This window comes from Schistocerca piceifrons, chromosome 4, assembly GCF_021461385.2.
Source record: "Schistocerca piceifrons isolate TAMUIC-IGC-003096 chromosome 4, iqSchPice1.1, whole genome shotgun sequence".
NCBI lineage: Eukaryota > Metazoa > Arthropoda > Insecta > Orthoptera > Acrididae > Schistocerca > Schistocerca piceifrons.
This window is the reverse complement of record NC_060141.1, coordinates 2824833-2848176: the sequence shown is the minus strand read 5'-3', so window position 1 is coordinate 2848176 and position 23344 is coordinate 2824833. Positions and strand designations below refer to the sequence as shown.

Below are 23344 nucleotides of genomic sequence, written 5' to 3'. Positions count from 1 at the left end.
AACATTCGCACGTGTTCTGATCCGTAGCGCAGCGTATCAGAAGAGGCAGCCAGCATACCTGCGGACGTGCTTCGTTCTGCTGTGCAGGATGCAGTCCTGCGCTTTCAGACTAGTCTGGAGACTGATGGGCGCCATATTGAGCCCGACTTGTAGCAGTAGTGGAATCTTTGATGTACCGTAGCAGCACATTACAAGTGTTTCAGTTGAACTGATTCTGCATTATTTCTTTTCCCCATGCCCTTGACATTAACGCTACAAAGTTTGGTCCATTAGTTTTCGTGTTATAATTTGTTAAATAGGGAAAGTGTAATTATAATCGCCCGGTATTATTAAAAAATTAGCGAGGTGCGAGTAGGGCATGCGCAGTGAGAGTTTGAGGGTTTCGTACAGACTTCATTAATCGTACGGATGGACAGTTTATCCAGTATGGGATCGAGGATATTGACGATTCTTGCCAGCTACCGACGTTGATACTGCAAGATATCTGTGCCACGGAATAAAAAACTTTCGAGAATGTTTTAATTTTAAATCTGAACTGGATAAAACTGCTAAAAGAAGTATTTCATGATTTTAAGTCAAGGGGAATTTCTCTATAGGTTTTGACTAGTGAGTTTTCGAGCATCAAAATATGCTACATAAATGGCCATATTTCCGATTGCACTGCCTTAGGAGTTTAAAACTTTTACGCCGCCACGGGTCCATTGCCCTTACAATGTGACATAAATTTGAGCTTGATACGGCTAATTTTTTCAGAGAAAACGGGGCTTAATATAAGGACAGACAGTCAGACAATTGATAAAAACGACAAAAACATGTTCTTTCTTGTCGTATAGTTACAATTTAACAAATATCGAATTATTTCCCTACTTCCACTGTGAAACCTTGGTTCTTGCCGAATTTCTTGATCCTAGGTCAATAAGAAGTACCCTATCGGTTTTGAAGGATGGGTTTTCGAGTATCAAAATATGTGACACCATGACCGTATCTTCTAAATGAACTGACTTACGAGCTTAAAATTTTACGCTGTCAAGGGATCATAGACTTTAATATGTGACGTAAATTTGAGCTTGATACGTCAACTCGTTCCTGAGAAAAAGGTTCTGAACAGTCGAACGGATAGACAAGAGTGATAGACAGACAAAGCAATCCTGTAAAGGTTGCGTTTTTACAGACTGAGGCACGGAAGCATAAAAATGGATGTACGGTCCACATTTCTTCTTAAACCACTGGCCCGATTTCAACAAAACTTGGTACACATATCGATTATTGTTAGGCAATAATGGCTGTAGGGGTGAGAACTACCTCCGTATCATATTTTGGGAGATACGACGTCATAAAAGATGCTTGAAAAACTGCCGCATCATGCATGATATTTAAATTTACTACATTTGTGCCACTATCTCTATTCCTAATAAATTTTGCAGACAGTTTCCACACGTGCCGCTGAACGTATCTACACAAATATATCATTGTACGACGCATAATTCAAGACGTAGACAAGTTTAAACGCGTAAAAACATTCCGCAGCATGCACGAAGTTTTAATACATTTTTTATTTACCACTAAGACACTCCTATAGTCGAGTCAACTTAAGGAAATTCACGACACCTGAGAATGCTTTTGACAGCATTCAAAGGCGAAGCACAAACGGCTTTAGGGCTATAGAGAGGCGTTGCTGTAGATGTTTACAAAATTGCGTTGTAGACTCGTGAAGCAGCTGCGGGCAGCTTAGAGAAAGTGTACACTACAGACATAGATAATTTTTTGCTTACATTTCGAATAAAAAATTGGCAAAATGAATACCCGGCCAATTTTCGGTTTTTCATATAAAGCTTTAGTTAATCTTAATTACTGGCAACACGAACAGGTTACTATGAGTTTTTGCCAGACTATAGCAATAATCAGGCAACGGTATGTTTAGATGCACTGTAAATTACCGCGGATGACTACAACAAAAAACTGCAATCATATTTTTTGTGTGATGGTTGTATCTAGAAATGGAACAGAAAATACATAGAGCATTTAAAATTTAGGCTGAAGCAGAGCAATTTTTTCTGTCAGCAGCATCAAACACATCTAGCAAATATTATCTAAGAACAATGATGATCTGCCCTTACGTTTTCCTCTGGGTTCAGTGCTTCCCTCCTTGTCCGCGTCTTCTGAGTTCAGTTCGCCACGACGCGCCTGCATGAGCAAATGGATGACGTCGGGACGAACGATGCCTTGCTTTTCACGAGTCTCGATGGTTTCGATAACCATGGATCTGAAGAACTCTGTTGCACTCCGGTCGAGAAGCGGTATTCCTAGAAGCTACCAAAAATAACGTACACGAGTTTCAGTCAGAGGGCAAAGGAAATTGCTGACATACACTATGTGATCAAAAGTATCCGGACACCTGGCTGGAAATGACTTACAAGTTGGTGGCGCCCTCAATCGGTAATGCTGGAATTCAGTATGGTGTTGCCCCACCCTTAGCCTTGATGACAGCTTCCACTCTTGTAGGCATACGTTCAATCAGGTGCTGGAAGGTTTCTCGGGAATGGCAGTCCATTCTTCACGGAGTGCTGCACTGAAGAGAGGTATCGACGTCGGTTGGGGAGGCCTGGTACGAAGTCGGCGTTCCAAAACATCCCAAAGGTATGAAACTTGAAACTTCCTGGCAGATTAAATCTGTGTGCCGGACCGAGACTCGAAATCTGGACCTTTGCCTTTCTCGGGCAAGTGCTCTACCAACTGAGCTGCCCAAGCACGACTCACGCCCCGTCCTCACAGCTTTAATTCCGCCAGTACCTCGTCTCCTACCTTCCAAACTTCTAGAAACATCCCAGAGGTGTTCTACAGGATTCAGATCAGGACTCTGTGCAGGCCAGTCCGTTACACGGATGTTACTGTCGTATAACCACTCCGCCACAGTCCGTACATTATCAAGAGGTTCTCGATTGTGTTGAAAGATGCAGTTGTCATCCCCGAATCGCTCTTCAACAGTGGGAAGTAAGAAGGTGCTTAAAAGGTCAATGCAGGCTTGTGCTGTGATAGTGCCACGCAAAACAAGAAGGGGTACAAGCCCCTTCTATGAAAAACACGACCACACCAACACCACCGCCTTCGAATTTTACTGTTGTCACTACACGCGCTGGCAGGTGACGTTCACCGGGCAGTCGCCGTACCCACCCCGTGCAATCGGATCGCCACATTGTGTACCGTGATTCGTCACTCCACACAACGTTTTTCCACTGTTCAATCGACCAATAATTACGCTCCTTACACCAAGCGAGGTGTCGTTTGGCATTCACCGGCGTGATGTGTGAGTTATGAGCAGCGCTCAACCATGAAATCCAAGTTTTCTCACCTCACGCCTAACTGTCATAGTACTTGCAGTGGATCTTGATGCAGTTTGGAATTCCTGTGTGTTGGTCTGGATAGATGTCTGCCTATTACGCATTACGACCCTCTTCAAATGTCGGCGGTCTCTGTCAGTCAACAGACGAGATCGGCCTGTACGCTTTTGTACCGTGTTCCTTCACGTTTCCACTTCACTATCATATCGGAAAAAGTGAACCTAGGGATGTTAAGCAGTGTGGAAATCTCGCATATACACGTATGACACAAGTGACACCCAATCACCTGAGGACGTTCGAAGTCCGTGATTTCCGCGGGGCGCCCCATTCTGCTCTCTCACGGTGTCTAATGACTACTGAGGTCGCTGATATGGAGTACCTGGCAGTAGGTGGCAGTACAACGCACCTAACATGAAAAACGTGTGTTTTTGGGTGTGTCCGGATACTTTTGATCTCACAGTGTACGAAGTGTGGCTCTAAAATAACGGGATTATTGTTGTAACAAATTTTATTTCAAAAAGATATTTAGTATTTGTCACCTTAAATATATTTTCTTCCTCTGCCCCTACAACGATCCATGCGAATTCCCCATTCGTGGAAAGAGTGCTGAAATTCTTCCTCTATGGGCTTTTTGGCGACGCGTGCCGCTTTTCCTTTCACTGCTTCAACGGACAGAAATCTTGTTCCCTTGTATGCAGATTTGACCTTGGGAAGTAGATAAAAGTCATGTGGTACTAGGTCAGGCGAATAAGGTGGATGGTCTAACACCAGGATGCTGTACTTGGCTAGGAACCTCTCAGCAGACGATGCAGTATTAGTGCGTTGTCTCGGTGCGGAACCCATGAATGTTTCTTCAACAATTCAAGCCGGTTTTCTCTTGTTTTCTTATGGAATTGAGCAAGAACCTCAAGCTGGTAATATAGATTAATAGTTTCACCTTTAATAAACCAGTGAAGATGCACAACTCCATAAATATCGAAAAAAACAATAATCATCGCTTTGACTCTTAATTTGCCTATTCGATTTCTTTTTTCTTTTTCTTTCTTTTTCTTTTTTTTTTTTTTTTTGCCCTCTGCCAATGCATGGACTAGCTTTTAGTTTCTGGATCATAAGTGAAAAACCAAGATTCGTCACATGTTATCACTCTTTCCAAGAAATTAGTATCATGAGACGTCTGAAATTTCCCCGGCGTATTTCTTCTTCCAGTAATTTTCAGGTTTGTAGCCGGATCCCATCAACATTCTGCCACAATATTTCGGCCCAGAGAGGTCCGGCCATCCTCAGGTGAGCAGACGAGATACTCACCTGAGGATGGCCGGACATATCGTGGCAGAATGTTGATGGGATATCTTCAGTCGTATTCAAAGTGTCAGTACAAACATTTTCAATCGATACTTTTTGTTCGATAGTGAAAGTTTTCAGCACACACTTTTCTCATGTTAAATTGGTTATGTAAAATTTGCCTTACGCAATCTCTTTATCAAATCCTACAGTTTCAGAAATCGATCGAATACTGAACTCAAGGACAGATGGAATCAGGTTACCTACTTTTTCGATATTTTCATCCGTTTTCGATGTTAAAGTGCATCCCGGGCGTGAGTCATCTTCAACGTCTTCTCAGCCCTCGCGGAAACGTTTGTTCCACTCAAAAACTAGCGTCCATGATAAATTCTTCCCCATACACTACTTTTAATAAAATATAATTCATGTGAAACCACACGACAATTCGTTGCTCCGTTATTATCATTTTTCCGGCAGAACAAAAGAACAGCTCTTACACAAACGAATGCCACTGCCACACTGATATGTCTACAGACACCAAAGTTGCCGCAATCGACTCACAAAGAACCCCTCTAATACGAGGTCACAAAAGGACAATGACGTTTCCGGCGTTCTACGCACCACATACTGTCTATAATTCAGCCTCAATATTGACTGCTAATGGTAACGTGGGATGGGACTGGAGGTATCCATTGGTGAGCACAGCTTGAGGCTACGGAGCTTGGTTGAATTGCTTAGCCGACGAATAACTCACAACAGTGCTACAGTGCTAGTGATGACGCAAAGCAGAGGAATGGCAACGATAAAGCAAAGGAATCATTGCATTATATGTGCAACAACAGCTGCCGAAGTTGACATTTCGTCGCAAAGGAGCCCAAGGAATTTCGGAGTGAGCAATAAATGGCAGATGAAATATTTGCGTTTCTGCAAGTTGAGTCAGTAGAATGTGTGGTGCCGTATACGATCCACAGTGCAGACAATATACACGAGGTGCACAATGATGACGACAGTTGCTTAACAAGCGAAAGTCGAGCCATGTAGTTCATCAACCATGTCGGGAAGGGAGTCACAAATCCCGTCTCCAGTGAAACGTGGTAATGGACAACCGTTGTCCAAGGAGAGGATACTAAATATAATTACGTATATTAAAGATCATCCGCAGCATAGTAAAAAACTGTTATGAACAGTCCGCATTAATATAACCGTGTAGTGCATAAGAAGAGTACAGACATTCAAGGTGAGACAAGGTCCACTTGTTACAAAAACTGATGTTTTGCACGTTTCAATGATTCTCGATACAATTTACGGTATGTGGATGATAGTGACCTACTACGTTATGCACATCAAAATGCGCGTGACATAGATTACAGTGGTTTCAAGGGAAGCAGTGGATGGTTGCATAACTTTAAACAGTGCCACAGAATTGGAAGACTTGAGATGAAATTTCAAACAAAGCGTCAACATGACGATGCACAGCAAACTGCGGAGTCGGTCCCAAAATTTGTAGACGATGTAAACAAGCTTATCTTGTCGTTCAGTAAGGAATTTGTTGTCAACTCCGACCAATCGGGATTTACAGAGAGAATGCATATGAAAGGAACCCTAGAAGTTAGACGTACAAAGAGAGTTGTATCAAGATCAACTAACATCAATACCTTAAGGCGTTAGTAGAAAATTATGCCAACTGTTAATATGGATGATAAATTAGCTGAAAAGTTATTTATTGTGCTGCGTGAAGTTAAAGGTGCTCTGCCTCCTATGATTTTTGCCTCTTGTGCGTGATCTTGTGAGGACAGTAGAGAATATTTACGTCACAGCAAGCAGAAGTGGGAAACGTTGACGTAAGAGAACTACAACTATGGCATGAGCACTGCTTTTGGACAGTAGTTGGTCAAAATAGCTTGCTTTCGCTTGATTTATGGGCTGTGTATATAAATCATACTCCTTTAGAGCAAACAATCCCTCCTGAAAAGGGCGTGACATTGCAGTTTGTACCACCTGGAAACGCTGGGTAAATTCAGCCTCTGTGTGTTTGACATTCCGTGCCTACAAAACATATTATCGCACCATCTGCCGTTACGCTTCAAAGGATAGGCAGTTTCATGGTAAGCTCCACGACAGACTGTTTCGCATTAGGTTGAATGTCGTCACATTCCATTAGTTCTCGTCACCCCGTTACACCAATACGATTCTCTAAGAATTCTTTAAGAGTGGATACCTAGCTGTGAACATCCTGTACGATTTGTAACTCGGAAGGAGTCCGTCTCCGATCTTGTGGCTCGTTATTTTTCACTCTGTATTGATGGTGCAAGGCACTGGTTTGTTTCTGAATGTTGACGACGTCCGTTTTGTGAAGGGTAACACATGCAGCCCATAGAAGGTTGATCGCTGCACCTCCCGGACACACATTTTCTGTCGCCCTCCTGATGCACGTGGTGAGTCATTAGCAGCTAACATTTTTTCTGTGATAATTGTTAACACAACAATTTCAAATGAGCCTTACAAAAAGACTGAACATGCGACATCGCACTCAAGTGATTCCTTGGGAGAAAACTTACGCTTCAGACCTATTGCTCATTAATATTTGTCGCAAGCGTACTTACTTTGCGACGGCATCAGTCCGGTTATTTTGCAGCCACACCTCGTAAGTCCACATGACGTACAAAACAGTTTGGTGTTCTCACCTGCATGAGTTTCGGAGACAGCAGGTAGCCGACGGCCGTCAGTTTGATGTTTGTGAGCTCGCGGCCCATCCGGTAGAACGAGTTCTGTGGTTGCGACAGCGAGTCCACTTTGACACCGAACGCTGTGGTTGCAATGACGTCATTAGTGACGCGTGTGAAGAAGTCCTTCATGTCCAGTGTGAGCAAATTCTCCTTCTCGGCAGAAACTTCAACAATAATGTGAACACCATGGGGTCAACATTTTCACTGTTCTTTTTGCAGCTCAAATACAATGTCTTATCATTTCAGTTCATTCCTGTACAAGAACACAATTTTAAGTCCAAGCACTATTTACGTTTACGACCGCACAGCAACGTACATTACCTTGCAGTTGGCATCATCAGCCTCAAGGCACGCACAGCGTTGGCTCACGAGATTCTGTAGCACCTCTAAATGTCACTGATGTGTTTTGAATCTCACCACTACCGTCTATATTGTAAGCAACTAATTCCAGCTTTTATTCACTGGGTTCTTATAAGAAACGGCTGTAGACAGACCCCTTATAAATAGTAAAGGAGATTCGCGTTGTATGACATGTCAGACCAAAGAATAGTGGCCGCATGTCGTGTCTGGCATTCAGCGATCGCAAATAAGGTACTCACCTCCGTAATCGGCAGTTTGACCATCTAAATAAGCAATGATCTGCTGTCCAATCTCTGTTATCAGCATGAACATATTCTTCATTTTCATCGTAGTAAAAGCAGGGCTGAGCGTAGTTCGCATATCATGCCATTCCTTTCCTGAAAGTAGAAGGCAGTAAACAGGGTGTGCAGTCTGACAAATGTTCATTTATTGAATGATATAACATTCAGATAGCATATTTTACTCAACGGGCTCATGCACTTACTAAAATTATGGGGTGATGGTAATAGGAAAAAGTGACTGTTTTAGATCCTCCTATAACCTTTATTTTCTCTTTATTTCATAATTTGGTGTAACATACAAAGTATTTCTTTGTGTTAGAATACGTTTTGTATGTCGTTGAGCGATATGGCCTTACTTATTACTACTTCCGAATAACTACGTTAGAAAAATGCAAAGTAAGTGTATGATCGTTGTGGCCGAGAGGTTCTAGGCGCTTCAGTCCGGAACCGCGCTGCTGCTACAGTCGCAGGTTCGAATCCTGCCTCGGGCATGGATGTGTGTGATGTCCTTAGGTTGGTTGGTTTTAAGTAGTTCTTAGTTTAGGGGACTGATGACCTCAGATGTTAAGTCCCATAGTGTTCAAAAAATGGTTCAGATGGCTCTGAGCACTATGGGACTGAACATCTATGGTCATCAGTCCCCTAGAACTTAGAACTACTTAAACTTAACTAACCTAAGGACATCACACACAACCATGCCGTAGCAGTCGCGCGGCTCCGGACTGAGCGCCTAGAACCGCTAGACCACCGCGGCCGTCCCCATAGTGTTCAGAGCAATTTGAACCATAAGTGTACGATCGGTACTCTTTTTCATAAGAAAACAAATTGTGCATGGAGTTGTTTATTCTTATTGATTCCAGTACGTAAAATCGAATATGAGTGCCAGATGCTCGAGCACTTGGTTTATCCTGTTGGCCACCAAGGGAATGGCCGGAACTCGAGTGAATAAATACAGGACCAATGATTAGTTGTAGCAGCGGGGAATCAGCACTGCCTGGCCACGCACTACTGCCGAGAACTTGAACTGTGACTTCCGAAATATTTGCCAGATTTACTACTATTGTCACGCAGAAAAACAGATATGGAGCGGCACATGTGAAAAAACCACGATGGTAGAGGACGACTTGTGTTTTGCACGTTCTGACAGCCAGCGTGCTCCATGGGCAGGAAGACCGCAAGTACTCTACTTGAATTTTAAGGTTTTACTGGCGAACGAGACGCTAAACCCAAACACACAGAAATCCTCACAACCACATAATAAATAGAGATAATAGCAGTAATGCTCGCTAGGTAAAAATTACGTCCAATATATTTTCGTTTCAACATGTTCTGTCTTCCATTTAATTGTCACTACGGTCATTTTATCGTCTGCCACTCTTGTTTCTGCTCGGTCGTTATTTTTTCCTATGTCGCCTAGTAATTTCCATTGTGGCCAATGAACAGCCTGGAGTTTTTGAGTAGTTCTGACATTAAGAACTCAGACCCCACTCCACCATTCAAAACTGGTATTATATACTAAATCTAAACTTCACGTATCAGACAAATTGGAAACTTGATTTAGAAAACTTTATTTAGTCTACCAGAAGCATCCCAGGCCATATTTAATCTCCTGTTTATCTGTTTCGATGTCCACCCGGCCGTCGTCTTCCACTACCCTGTTTACAAAAAACCATGAAGTGGTTCTATGATTTCATTCATGATTTGTACCACTTTCTTTTCGCTGCGTTGATGATTTTACTTTTATACACACTTGAAAAGCTACTGTATTACGTATTGCTCGTTGCCTTTTGTCTTAGTTTTTTATGTTTCATCAGCATGAGTGAATGGCATTGTCAAAGATTCAGGCTCCATTGTTGATGGTGGAATGGTCCTCTGTTACATTTTTTCGTTCGTTGTAGAAGTTTATCTGCCCTCCGGTCTAACAGCAAGATCTGATTTGTTCTAGTAAAATTGTATCCCAGTTGAAATAGCTGTAAAACTATTCTAGGACTGCGGAGAACAAGTTATATGGAATCTTTATGTTTAGCCTTCTTTCAGTTCTACTACATGACGTATTCTAATGAACGCCGTAGCACTGATGCATATATTCTGCATAATAATGACGTAGGTTCTGTGGTGTCACTGCCAGACACCACACTTGCTAGGTGGTAGCCTTTAAATCGGCCGCGGTCCGTTACTATACGTCGGACCCGCGTGTCGCTACTGTCAGTGATTGCAGACCGAGCGCCGCCACACGGCAGGTCTAGAGACACTTCCTAGCACTCGCCCCAGTTGTACAGCCGACTTTGCTAGCGAAGCTACACTGACAAATACGCTCTCATTTGCCGAGACGATAGTTAGCATAGCCTTCAGCTACGTCATTTGCTACGACCTAGCAAGGCACCATTACAAGTTATATTGAGATATTAAAACATGTACAGTCAAGAGCGATGTTCTCCAATTATGGATTAAAGTTAAGTATTACATCAACTCCGTACTTTATTTATTAGACTCAACTCCTTTAATCTGTTCCAGACCTCACGCCAGTCTGCGTGAGCTTAAACGCGTGCATTTCGGCCTCCTCTAGCAAAACGGTGTTGGCTCTTCTGCCAACACACCAGGTTCAATAAATTTTTATATCAAGGGCTATTAGTGCAGATTTTGTCACAAATCAGTAAAAATCTTCTTAGGAATCTATGAATGTGAGACAAATTGGAAATCCATAAAATGCCATTACCCATTTTATACGTAGGTTGGAACCTAAATAGTGGCAATGCCGCTGTGGAGACACAATGCAATGGAATCTACTATTGTCGCTGACAGCACAAGTTGTTGACGTAGCTGCCTCACCTCTGAGCAGATGGACTCGCCAGTCCCACGTCACCGGCGTGCGCACGATCGAAGGAAACACAGTCAGCTGTGAGCGAGCGGTCTAACGTAACGCTATCACTATGTTTTCGAAACAGGAACGACGGAGTTGGATCAAGGTTGAATGTGCCGGAGGTCGTACAGCACGACAGTGTCATCGAGGTCTTCAAGAGGCGTGCGGGGAATCGGCATTGCCGTACAGAACAGCGGCAGGTCGGCAAACTGTGGCAGACACGCATCGGGCAGGTCGTCCTAGCGCCTCTGAGGAAGAAGTCCGTGCTGTTGCCGCGTTAGTGGACAGTGATCGACGCCATACGATTCGCGAGATCGCCCACGAAACCAGATTAGCGCATACGACTGTGTTTCGCATCCTGAAGGAACGCCGGGGCACGCGAAAAATTTCATCACGACGGGTTCCTCATGACTTGACGGAAATGCAGAAATGGATGCGTTACGACGCTGCTCAAACGAACTCGGAGCGCTGTGAGCGCGAAGGAGAGGCTTTCTTACGCCAACAGTGGATGAGACATGAGCCACATCGTACGAGCTAAAACTGAAGCGCCAGTCCAACAAATGGCTTCATTATGGGTCGCTGCGAAAGTCGAAAGTGCGTCAGAGCCCCAGTATGGTGAAAGTTACGGTGATTCTCTTGTACTACTGTGATGGTGTTATCCTAACGCATTACGTTCCTCCACGGCAGACCGTCAATGCACAGTACTACTGTCCGGTTTTGGAGCATCACCTGCGACCAGCTCTGCGAAAGAAGCGGCGACACTTTCTGCGCAACCCACCCATCATTTTGCACGAGAATGCGCGGGCGCATACAGCGCAAGCTGTGGCTGCTCTGTTCGGTCGATGGATCTAGGAAGTACTGTACCATCCACCATACTCCCCGGGCTTAAGTCCTTGTGACTTTGATGTGATTCCGAAGATGAAGGAACCACTTCGTGGCATTCGCTCCAGAACTGTTCCAGAGATTCGACAGGCAGTAGACCGCTCCATTCGCACCATCAACAGAACAGGCTCTGCTAACTGTATACTACGCCTTCCACATCGCTGACAACGGGTTCTACATAACGCTGGTGACTACTTTGAAGGACAGTAACAGGTGCAAACACGTAACTCTTTTGTATCGGTTGTGAATAAGTGGTTGCCACTATTTAAGTTCCAGCACTCGTAATTTCATTCACAACTTTCAAATTTTTTATTATAGTTTATCCACTTCAAAAGCCAGTTCCTTTCTTTGTTATTGGTACAGGGTGTCCCAGGAGAAATGATCAGTATTCAGGGACGTGACAGGAGCGATCATTAGAAACAAAATGTCTGGTAAACATGGGCTTTGAACCCATACCTTAAGAGCTGTGAGCACTTCGCTGTATACTATGAAACAAATCTCTTCCACTGCAAGCTCTTTGCTTTCCATGTTTTGAGAGGAGGTAGTATGGATCAAAACAAGAAACAATGGTCGAGTAAAAATTGGCTCTAAAGTGAATACCTTAAGAACTATGAACACGTGCCCAGTAGAAGACATTAGAGTTAAAACCTTCCGGGCTGTTACGCCCGTCATACTTCTACAAAAAATCGACTTTTCGACCCCTCTGCTGGGATCTTCTTCAAGATCTTGTGGTGTCCACTGTAGATTGAGAACTGCCAAAGCCCAGTGTCGCCTTCTCTCATAAAGGGCAGATTTCGTGCGCTTGTGCTGGAGAAGTGGTATTATTGGACAAAAATCTCGGACTACCATCGGTTGGCCATCGTCACTGGATAGTAAGAGAAATCTTACCGCGCATGTCGAAGAAGGGGGTTACTGGCTAAAACTCCTGTGGCTACCCCTTGTGGGCCAACGCCACTGATTAAAAAGCACTTTTCTCGGACCTATGCTGGAGAAGATTCAAATGGTTCAAATGGCTCTGAGCACTATGGGACTTAACATCTATGGTCATCAGTCCCCTAGAACTTAGAACTACTTAAACCTAACTAACCTAAGGACAGCACACAACACCCAGCCATCACGAGGCAGAGAAAATCCCTGACCCCGCCGGGAATTGAACCCGGAAACCCGGGCGTGGGAAGCGAGAGCGCTACCGCACGACCACGAGACGCGGGCTATGCTGGAGAAGATTCTCTTAAATTTTCTCCTGCTATTATTGGTGGTCCACATCATTGACTAGAAGCGAAACAGGCAGAGCATGAGAGGGGAATGTTTATCCAAACTATTGTTGTTCACAGGGCTGGCTTCCAGGGCGTTGTGTGTATTGCTCGCACGCCGCAGCCTAGCATTCTCTTCCTGGAGCACTTTGGAGCTCACCAGTGATACCTTCTGCTGCCTTCAGGCGACTTTCTACCGTCACCCTCCCCAGTGCTCGACGGTCGCCGCCCGTCAGCACGCGATGTCTGCCAGGACTTGGTTTAGGTGTGGTTGTTCTTCTGCGTCTTCACTTCACAATCAAATCTTCAGCAGTCGACTCGGACAGTTTCAGAAGGGTTCAATTGTCCCCCATGAATTTGGTACTTAGATGACATTCAATGATTAGTCTACTTTGGAAATCACTGGGCTCTCCCTGTCTAGTCTGCTGTTAGTGTCCCTCTATGACAACGCAGTACTGCCCGCCTCCTTTTATACTGCCCTCTCACAGTATCTAGTGGCCAATTCAGCATTACATAGGGGCGTCCGGATAGCCAGGTTGACACAGTGTATACTAATGTCTACGCCGTACAAGTCTTCTCACCTTTGCATTACTGCTGCAACTTATATCCATTTGAACCTAGTTACTCTCTTCAAACTTTGTTCTCTCTCTACACTTTTTATCACTACACTTACCTCAGTTACCAAATTAACTACATCTAGGTGCCTCCTGAGGTCTCCTGTCAAAGTGTCGCTTCCTTTCATGGAGTTGTGTCACCAGACTCTTTGGTCCCCGAGTCTGTCTCACGTCTTCAGTAGTTAGCCCAGCTACCCATCTAATCTTCAGTAGTTTCTGTAACTCCACTAGAGTGTCTTCCCTTGTGGAAGCCGGAAACGGTGGAAAACAAACGAGCAGCCTCGCAATGAAGAGACTGCACATGTTACTCGCTATGTGTTTCTCTGTAAATGGACCGTCAGCCCGTGCAGAGCCAGCAGTCGAAAGAGGAGGCTCTTTAATGACATCATCAGATCGCAGCTACTCGAGTTATCATATTCAAAAGTGTAATAACAGAAGCTATTGTTAGCTGTTACAGTATAATAGAAAGAGTCGAACAATAAAGTTTGGAAGGTAGAAGACGAGGTACTGGCAGAAGTAAAGCTGTGAGTACCGGACGTGAGTCGTGCTTCGGTAGCTCAGTTGGTAGAGCACTTGCCCGCGAAAGGCAAAGGTCCCGAGTTCGAGTCTCGGTCGGGCATACAGTTTTAATCTGCCAGGAAGTTTCATATCAGCGCACACTCCGCTGCAGAGTGAAAATCTCATTCTGGAAATAAAGAGTAGACTTCAGCGACTTGGATGAACGGAATTGATGTCTTCCGTACGCACAGTGCATAACGTTTGAGTGAATGCTGACAAATATTTTCATGCTCCTGCGGCTATGTTCGTTAATATCCGACGTTTATGCGGGAGTAGCATCTACTTTACAAAAACATTTTCTCATTCAGTATAAGTCTGTACTACGTAAGTTTCGCTTTGTGCTCACCCGCATTTGTTTCACTTCTTGGTTCTTTCTCACACGTTCTGTTATTGTCACTGAAACTACACAATTAAGTAGTAGTTCAATCACAAAAAAACAGTCAGTTTCATATGGTTTCTTTGCTTCCCTCTCCGTCTAATGTTTCGCGCTATTAGGTTATCGCACTTTTTAAGATCTGTCAGTGATTCTGGTAACGGAATAGCATCCTGACCGTTGGTGAACGACGAACAATATTGTTGGCATTAAACACTTCTCTCAAAAAGTAACACTACATCACACTCTTCGTCGCTTATTCAGTCAATAAAAGACTAGAAGATTTTTTCAACTAACATCACTACTGCAGTGCTACTGGCAATCAGAGAAGCAACACTGAATGGAATGATGGAATGCGTGCATTTAGCAATACGCATATAGTTAAGCAACGCAGACACGTACTAGATAAAATTAAAAAATCCTAAATTGGGTGAACAAACACATTGCGAAATCAAGTTAATATTGGCCGCCTTCACAAAAGCAATGCAAATTAACACAGATGGTCATATGTTACTGATAAAAGGCTGCTGTTGGATTCATTACAAAACAGATGTCATTTTCAGTTAATGCTGGTATTCCGTATAGCGACTGCGAAACTAAGGTGTACAGTTCTTCTTATCACTACCAGAGCGTCCGTTACCTTCGCTGCACAAATCCGGACACTTAGCAGCATCACAGGCGAAGGTATACCCAATTCATTAAGCGTCAGCTCCCTTCTATAAACCATATTTGATTTCGACATGTGTATTACCCAGCGCAGATATGTCGTATAAAATTTTAGATCACATACTAGCCATTCCTAAAGCATAAGCAGGCACAATACATGTTGTAAACCTAATTTATTTCCAGAGGTAATCGTCCTCCAAAAAGCGCTGTTGTATTTCGATATTAATTTACGAAAGTGTGATGTAGGCTTGTCATACATTAGTACTGCGAGAAGAGTGCATTTAAGGATTTCGAGGTAACAATATAATTGTCTCTGAAAACTTTTCATTTATACCCCCTGTTACCTGGATGGCAAATTTAAATAAACTTTGATACTCTCACATTTGATTTTTTTCCATGCTGCCTGATTCTCTACAGTTATTGAGAATCTCTGTCGGAAGAGTAGAGAAATGCATACAAACAATCATCAGTTGTCGTCCACAGATAGCAAGCATCTAAGGGTTCGGAACATGAAACCAAAATGTATCGTTTGCTTCCCTATGTACTGATCTTTCGTTATTCCTTTATAACATATTGTAGTTTCTCCGTCATCCTGAGATAAGACGAGTAGGATAGCAAATTTGAGAAATCTGTCCTGCGGGGAAAAAAAAGACTATGACAGTCATTGTAAATCAGGAAGCGGGGCAACATATATTTATTGATCTACCTTCTCACGAAAATATCAAGTGAAATTCAAATTTCCTCGATTAATACAAGACTCTGGCCGCCATAGACAGTATCTCAACGTTCATCTCTGCTTCTATACATTATTAAGGTCACTTGCGAGTTCGCTTCAAAAAATCGATTTATTGTTTTTCATCTTAAAGCGATGCTTAGAGTTTTTTGAGCAAAACAGTGGTTAAAAGAATTCAACCGGACATGGGGAAATTATTTAAAAGTCAACTTAAAGATCACAAGGTGCTCAATCACACCCATGTTTCCGCTGATATCACTTGTGAAATACTGTCATTAGAATGCCATTCGAAAAAGATACAGTACACAGCTGTTTCTCGAGGTGGTAATCCTGTTAGAAGATACCCTTTGTCTTTTATATTTTTGGTTTTCGAGCGGTGTTTTGCTTGTAAATATTTCAGTAGTTTCAGTTTTTGCTACTTTGTGATTCTCGAAAGTTATTATTCCTCCAAAAAAGTGCTTTGCTACTAGTTTCAAGATCTAGAGTTCCTGGTAACATATTCCGGCTTCACTTTGAGGCAATTACTGATGGTAGCTGAATCCACGAGAGTGGCCAAAACTGGTTAGTGGGCCCTTGAGGCAACTAAACGAGGAATACGGAAAGGAGAGGAAATGAAGAATTTGGAAACCAAGAAGATATGCAGCTGGAAGGCATCAGGAATAACAGAAGTAAAGCAAACATTAATTATAACTATGAATTAAATTTCCTGAGAATTAAATTTTCTGAGAATGAAATTTTCTGAAATGTTTATTTTATGCAAAAAAAAAATCTGTTGGAGCTAGAGGTTTGAATTTTTAAAAAATGTTTCAGGATACTATTTGGGGGAATACTAGACTACATACACTAATGTACTGCCAACAGGAAGAAAAATACATACTGATTAGTTATAAAAAATAGTCTTAATTTTGATTATCAAACTGAAACACTTCTAGAATAAAAACTTTTGACTGAAATGACGTAACTGATGTCTGCTTTTCAGATGGTTATATTATTAATGTGTGCGCAAAATTTCAAGAATCTAAGTATGATAGTTAGTGTGTAGATTCCAAGTCTTTACCGGCAATTAAACATGTAATTTTATTAATCTTCACAAAAATACTGTAGTAAAGTCAGTATAGGAACTAATGTGGTTAATTGTATACCAACAATCCTGTTGTCCTACAACTTTCATCCTACTAAGAGTTCATGTGTTTTAGTTGGAGCCACGTAAAGTCTATGAAAATTGTCAGTGTTTTTTCAGGCGTTCACAGGCAGCAGAAGTTTAGATTACAAAACCCCACAGACCGCGCAGTCTTCATCTTCCGACACCGTAGATGGAATGTTTACCCAGGCCCGTTTGCGTGGTCTCCGATAGTCTCGTATGTCTGATACACTACTGGCCATTAAAATTGCTACACCACGAAGGTGACGTGCTACAGACGCGAAATTTAGCCGACAGGAAGAAGATGCTGTGATATGCAAATGATTAGCTTTTAAGAGCATGCACACAAGGTTGTCGCCGGTGGCGACACCTACAACGTTCTGACATGAGGAAAGTTTCCAACCGATTTCCCATACACAAACAGCAGTTCACCGGCGTTGCCTGGTGAAACGTTGTTGTGATGCCTCGTGTAAGGAGGAGAAATGTGTACCATCATGTTTCCGTCTTTGATAAAGGTCGGATTGTAGCCTATTGCGATTCGATTTATCTTATCGCGACATGGCCGCTCGCGTTGGTCGAGATCCAATGACTGTTAGCAGAATATGGAAACGGTGCGTTCAGGAGGGTAATACGGAACGCCGTGCTGGATCCCAACGGCCTCGTATCACTAGCAGTCGAGATGACAGGCATCTTATCCACATGACTGTAACGGATCGTGCAGCCACGTCTCGATCCCTGAGTCAACAGACAACAACCATCTGCACGAACAGTTCGACGTCGTCTGCACCAGTAAGGGCTATCAGCTCGGAGACCATGGCTGCGGTTACCCTTGACGCTGCATCACACACAGGAGCGCTTGCGATGGTGTACTCAACGACGAAACTGGATCCACGAATGACAAAATGTCATTTTTTCGGATGAATCCATGTTCTGTTCACAGCATCATGATGGTCGCATCCGTGTTTGGCGACATCGCGGTGGACGCACATTGGAAGCGTGTATTCGTCATCGCTATACTGGCGTATTACCTGGCGTGATGGTATGGGGTGTCATTGGTTACACGTCTCGGTCACCTCTTGTTCGTATTGACGGCAGTCTGAACAGTAGACGTTACATTTCAGATGTGTTACGACCCGTGGCTGTACCCTTCATTCGATCCCTGCGAAACCTTACATTTCAGCAGGATAATGCACGACCACATGTTGCCCTGGCCAGCACTTCTCCAGACCTCTCAGCAATTGAAAGCGTCTGGTCAGTGGTGGCCGAGCAACTGGCTCGTCACAATACGCCAGTCACTACTCTTGATGAACTGTGGTATCGTGTTGAAGTTGCATGGGCAGCTGTACCTGTACACGCCATCCAAGCTCTGTTTGACTCAATGGCCAGGCGTATCGAGGCCGTAATTACGGCCAGAGGTGGTTGTTCTGGGTACTGATTTCTCAGGATCTATGCACATAAATTGCGTGAAAATGTAATCACATGTCAGTTCTAGTATAATATAATTGTCCAATTAATACCCGTTTATCATCTGCATTTCTTCTTGGTGTAGCAATTTTAATGGCCAGTAGTGTATTATTTAAACCAATTTTTAAAAGGACATGGACTGGCCAAATGAATCACAGTGTGTAATGTAATAATTGTCCATTGGAATAACCAAGCAAGAAGCACTGGGAGAGATCATTGTGTCATGTTGTTCCATCATATTTTGTAGTGGGGACCCACAATTTTTAACTACTTCACACTTGGTTGTTTCCTAACAGGAAAATCATCGACGAGCAGTGACAAAAGCTTCTAACGCCAGAAATAGGAGACAGAGGAGTTTTGAGGGTGTAGCGCCACTGCAGGCTGCATAGAGGACGTACGATCGTAAATGTGCTTACCTTTCAATGCAAGAAGCATCCGCTGTGACAGGAGATTGCTTCTGTCTGCGTTGATGAAGTCCATGTGGTCGGTAAAGTGGTCAAAGTCCTTGACGGTGATGGTGCGTATCAGGTCGGGATCCCTGACCATCACGAGAGGGATCATGAACGAGAAGGCGCCTGCGTAGGGGTGCGGCGCCATCTTGTGGTACAGCCCGATGAGGACGTCGGGCACGGACTTCCTGTTGAGCAGCACCGCCAGCATGTTGCCCACCACAGGCAGAGGCGTGGCGTACGGAATTCCGCGGCGAGAGAAGCTGCCGACGTAGCGGCGCCACCATAAGACGAAGAGCGTAGCGGCGGCCAGCACCACTGACACACACATCGACCAGCAGTCGACAGCCATCTGCAGGGAAACGCGAAATGCTCTTCTTAATAACGGGCTTGCGTTGTGTGTCGCCTAACGTAACTGGCGTTGTTGAGGTACCGAGTAATCCTGGGAGGGTGAATATTCTGTACTCAACCATTTATTAGCTCTAAATTGGAAATATAATTTACTGTACTGACAGAATTTTTTACTTTTCCAGCTTACAAAGTCAATTTACATTAGTCACAGTGTGTAGCTGTAAGCGTTGTATGTAAGCATGGCAAGTTGCTGTTTCACCAGCTGCGACATAGTCGCTTATATGGACAGTGATCCAATACTGTCAAATGTCTTTCATTTCAGTCTTTGATCACAATATCAATTCTTTTGAGGATGACCGGTTTCAGTCAGTAATGACCACCTTCAGATCTACAATACAAAAATATATACACCTAGTGAGAGTATTTCAACACAATACAGCATTACCTACCATAATATACCATGAAAGGTGGCCACACTGAGCCACTGCGCCAGAGATTGCGCCAAAGAGTATTATTCAGCCGCCTCCACAGTGCTTGGGGAGAGCTCGTAGTAGTCAGTGCGTGGGCAGAACTCGTAGTAGTCAGTGCTTGTTAAGAACTCGTAGCAGAGAGTGCTTGTTGAGATGTGCTAGTAGGCAGTGCTTGCTGAGATGTGATATTGGAGAGTTCTGGTTGAGATGTGGTAGTGGCGAGTCGGTGTGGAGAGATTGTAATGATTAAAGTGCTTTTCATCAATATAAATTAAGGTAACAAACTACTTTTCTTTTTTTTCTCATTATTTCAATGTCCTGAATAATGCGTCATTACAGGTTCAGTCAACAAAGCATCTGGCTTGTGTTCTTGTATTAGAGTGTAATTCTGGTTTTCTTGCGCAATTATAGGATTTCTATTTTTCTTAATTACTTCAGTATAAATGATATTTAAAATTTCTTGTCTTAGTGAAGAAGAACCGTGCCAGATGTGTACGTTGAATCACACTTCCACACACAGAACAGCTACACTTGTGCTTTGTTGGCTTCTAGGTTTTATAGTTGCTGGGGACTTAATTAATTAATTGTATTAACATAAAATTTTCATTTCATTCTTTGTTGTTGTTCCATGCAGTCAGATTGCGGACAAAAACTAGTCAGGGCCAACCGTTTACGACACAGCGTAATCGGACATACAGCCACCAAAATTAAAAATTATTTTCAAATTTAATAATAATTAAGCCCCCATGCAACTATCATACAACCAGGGAAATGTACTTCAGTAGCTAGTTGCAAACATTACTGTGTGGACGATGTGGCCTATTCTACACCTCATTTTAGATCCATGTGACGATGCTGTGCTGAGTATATTTATATGTTTTGACGATGCCATTATGGCCTTATCACTTTAGGACATGGTGTAGAAAAGGTACGTTTTACCGTATTTTATCTGTACAGTTCCCTGGTTCTATGATAGTATATTGTGATACGTAATGCTGTATTGTGTTGAAAGACACACTGCTTACTAGGTGTATGTTATTGATGTGGTCTTCAGTCCTGAGACTGGTTTGATGCAGCTCTCCATGCTACTCTATCCTGTGCAAGCTTCTTCATCTCCCAGTACCTATTGCAACCTACATCCTTCTGAATCTGCTTAGTGTATTCATCTCTTGGTCTCCCCCTACGATTTTTACCCTCCACCCTGCCCTCCAATCCTAAATTGGTGATCCCTTGATGCCTCAGAACATGTCCTACCAACCGATCCCGTCTTCTGGTCAAGTTGTGCCACAAACTTCTCTTCTCCCCAATCCTATTCAGTACTTCCTGATTAGTTATGTGATCTACCCATCTAATCTTCAGCATTCTTCTGTAGCACCACATTTCGAAAGCTTCTATTCTCTTCTTGTCCAAACTATTTACCGTCCATGTTTCACTTCCATAAATGGCTGCACTCCATACAAATACTTTCAGAAAAGACTTCCTGACACTTAAATCTATACTCGATGTTAACAAATTTCTCTTCTTCAGAAACGCTTTCCTTGCCATTGCCAGTCTACATTTTATATCCTCTCTACTTCGACCATCATCAGTTATTTTGCTCCCCAAATAGCAAAAGTCCTTTACTACTTTAAGTGTCTCATTTCCTAATCTAATTCCCTCAGCATCACCCGACTTAATTCGACTACATTCCATTATCCTCGTTTTGCTTTTGTTGATGTTCATCTTATATCCTCCTTTCAAGACACTGTCCATTCCGTTCAACTGCTCTCCCAGGTCCTTTGCTGTCTCTGACAGAATTACAATGTCGTCGGCAAACCTCAAGGTTTTTATTTCTTCTCCATGGATTTTAATACCTACTCCGAATTTTTCTTTTGTTTCCTTTACTACTTGCTCAATATACAGATTGAATAACATCGGGGATAGGCTACAACCTTGTCTTACTCCCTTCCCAACCACTGCTTCCCTTTCATGTCCGTCGACTCTTATAACTGCCATCTGGTTTCTGTACAAATTGTAAATAGCCTTTCGCTCCCTGTATTTTACCCCTGCCACCTTTAGAATTTGAAAGAGAGTATTCCAGTCAACATTGTCAAAAGCTTTCTCTAAGTCTACAAATGCTAGAAACGTAGGTTTGCCTTTCCTTAATCTTTCTTCTAGGATAAGTCGTAAGGTCAGTATTGCCTCACGTGTTGCAGTATTTCTTCGGAATCCAAACTGATCTTCACCGAGGTCGGCTTCTACTAGTTTTTCCATTCGTCTGTAGAGAATTCGTGTCAGTATTTTGCAGCTGTGGCTTATTAAACTGATTGTTCGGTAATTTTCACATCTGTCAACACATGCTTTCTTTGGGATTGGAATTATTATATTCTTCTTGAAGTCTGAGGGTATTTCGCCTGTTTCATACATCTTGCTCACCAGATGGTAGAGTTTTGTCAGGACTGGCTCTCCCAAGGCCGTCAGTAGTTCCAATGGAATGTTGTCTACTCCGGGGGCTTTGTTTCGACTCAGGTCTTTCAGTGCTCTGTCAAACTCTTCACGCAGTATCGTATCTCCCATTTCTTCTTCATCTACATCCTCTTCCATTTCCATAATATTGTCCTCAATTACATTGCCCTTGTATAGGCCCTCTATATACTCCCTCCACCTTTCTGCTTTCCCTTCTTTGCTTAGAACTGGGTTTCCATCTGAGCTCTTGATGTTCATACAAGTGGTTCTCTTATCACCAAAGGTCTCTTCAATTTTCCTGTGGACAGTATCTATCTTACCCCTAGTGAGATAAGCCTCTACATCCTTACATTTGTCATCTAGCCACCCCTGCTTAGCCATTTTGCATTTCCTGTCAATCTCATTTTTGAGACGTTTGTATTCCTTTTTGCCTGCTTCATTAACTGCATTTTTATATTTTCTCCTTTCATCAATTAAATTCAATATTTCTTCTGTTACCCAAGGATTTCTAAGAGCCCTGGTCTTTTTACCTACTTGTTCCTCTGCTGCCTTCACTACTTCATCCCTCAAAGCTACCCATTCTTCTTCTACTGTATTTCTTTCCCCCATTCCTGTCAATTGTTCCCTTATGCTCTCCCTAAAACTCTGTACAACCTCTGGTTCTTTCAGTTTATCCAGGTCCCATCTCCTTAAATTCCCACCTTTTTGCAGTTTCTTCAGTTTTAATCTACAGGTCATAACCAATAGATTGTGGTCAGAGTCCACATCTGCCCCTGGAAATGTCTTACAATTTAAAACCTGGTTCCTAAATCTCTGTCTTACCATTATATAATCTATCTGATACCTTTTAGTATTTCCAGGGTTCTTCCATGTATACAACCTTCTATCATGATTCTTAAACCAAGTGTTAGCTATAATTAAGTTGTGCTCTGTGCAAAATTCTACCAGGCGGCTTCCTCTTTCATTTCTTAGCCCCAATCCATATTCACCTACTACGTTTCCTTCTCTCCCTTTTCCTACACTCGAATTCCAGTCACCCATGACTATTAAATTTTCGTCTCCCTTCACTATCTGAATAATTTCTTTTATATCATCATAC

At 42.9% G+C, this 23344-nt stretch overlaps 2 protein-coding genes and 1 non-coding gene across 3 annotated transcripts in view; 2 read left to right on the top strand and 1 right to left on the bottom strand.

Moving 5' to 3' along the window:
- The window catches only part of LOC124795106 (cytochrome P450 9e2-like), a 46499-nt gene extending 27088 nt beyond the window's left edge, over positions 1-19411 (bottom strand). Inside the window, exons 1-3 of the mRNA XM_047258955.1 lie at positions 18947-19411; positions 7945-8082; positions 2118-2310 (exon numbers count right to left, since the gene is read on the bottom strand). Of these exons, the coding sequence (XP_047114911.1) occupies positions 2231-2310; positions 7945-8082; positions 18947-19331 (603 nt within the window). The 5' untranslated portion in view covers positions 19332-19411 and the 3' untranslated portion in view covers positions 2118-2230. The remainder of the gene's footprint in view (positions 1-2117; positions 2311-7944; positions 8083-18946) is intronic.
- LOC124795105 (cytochrome P450 9e2-like) overlaps positions 1-23344 on the top strand; it is a 431878-nt gene that overhangs the window by 202979 nt on the left and 205555 nt on the right. The window lies entirely within an intron of this gene.
- Positions 14141-14215, top strand: Trnas-cga. The gene has a single exon. It is a non-coding gene; the product is annotated as a tRNA-Ser (tRNA).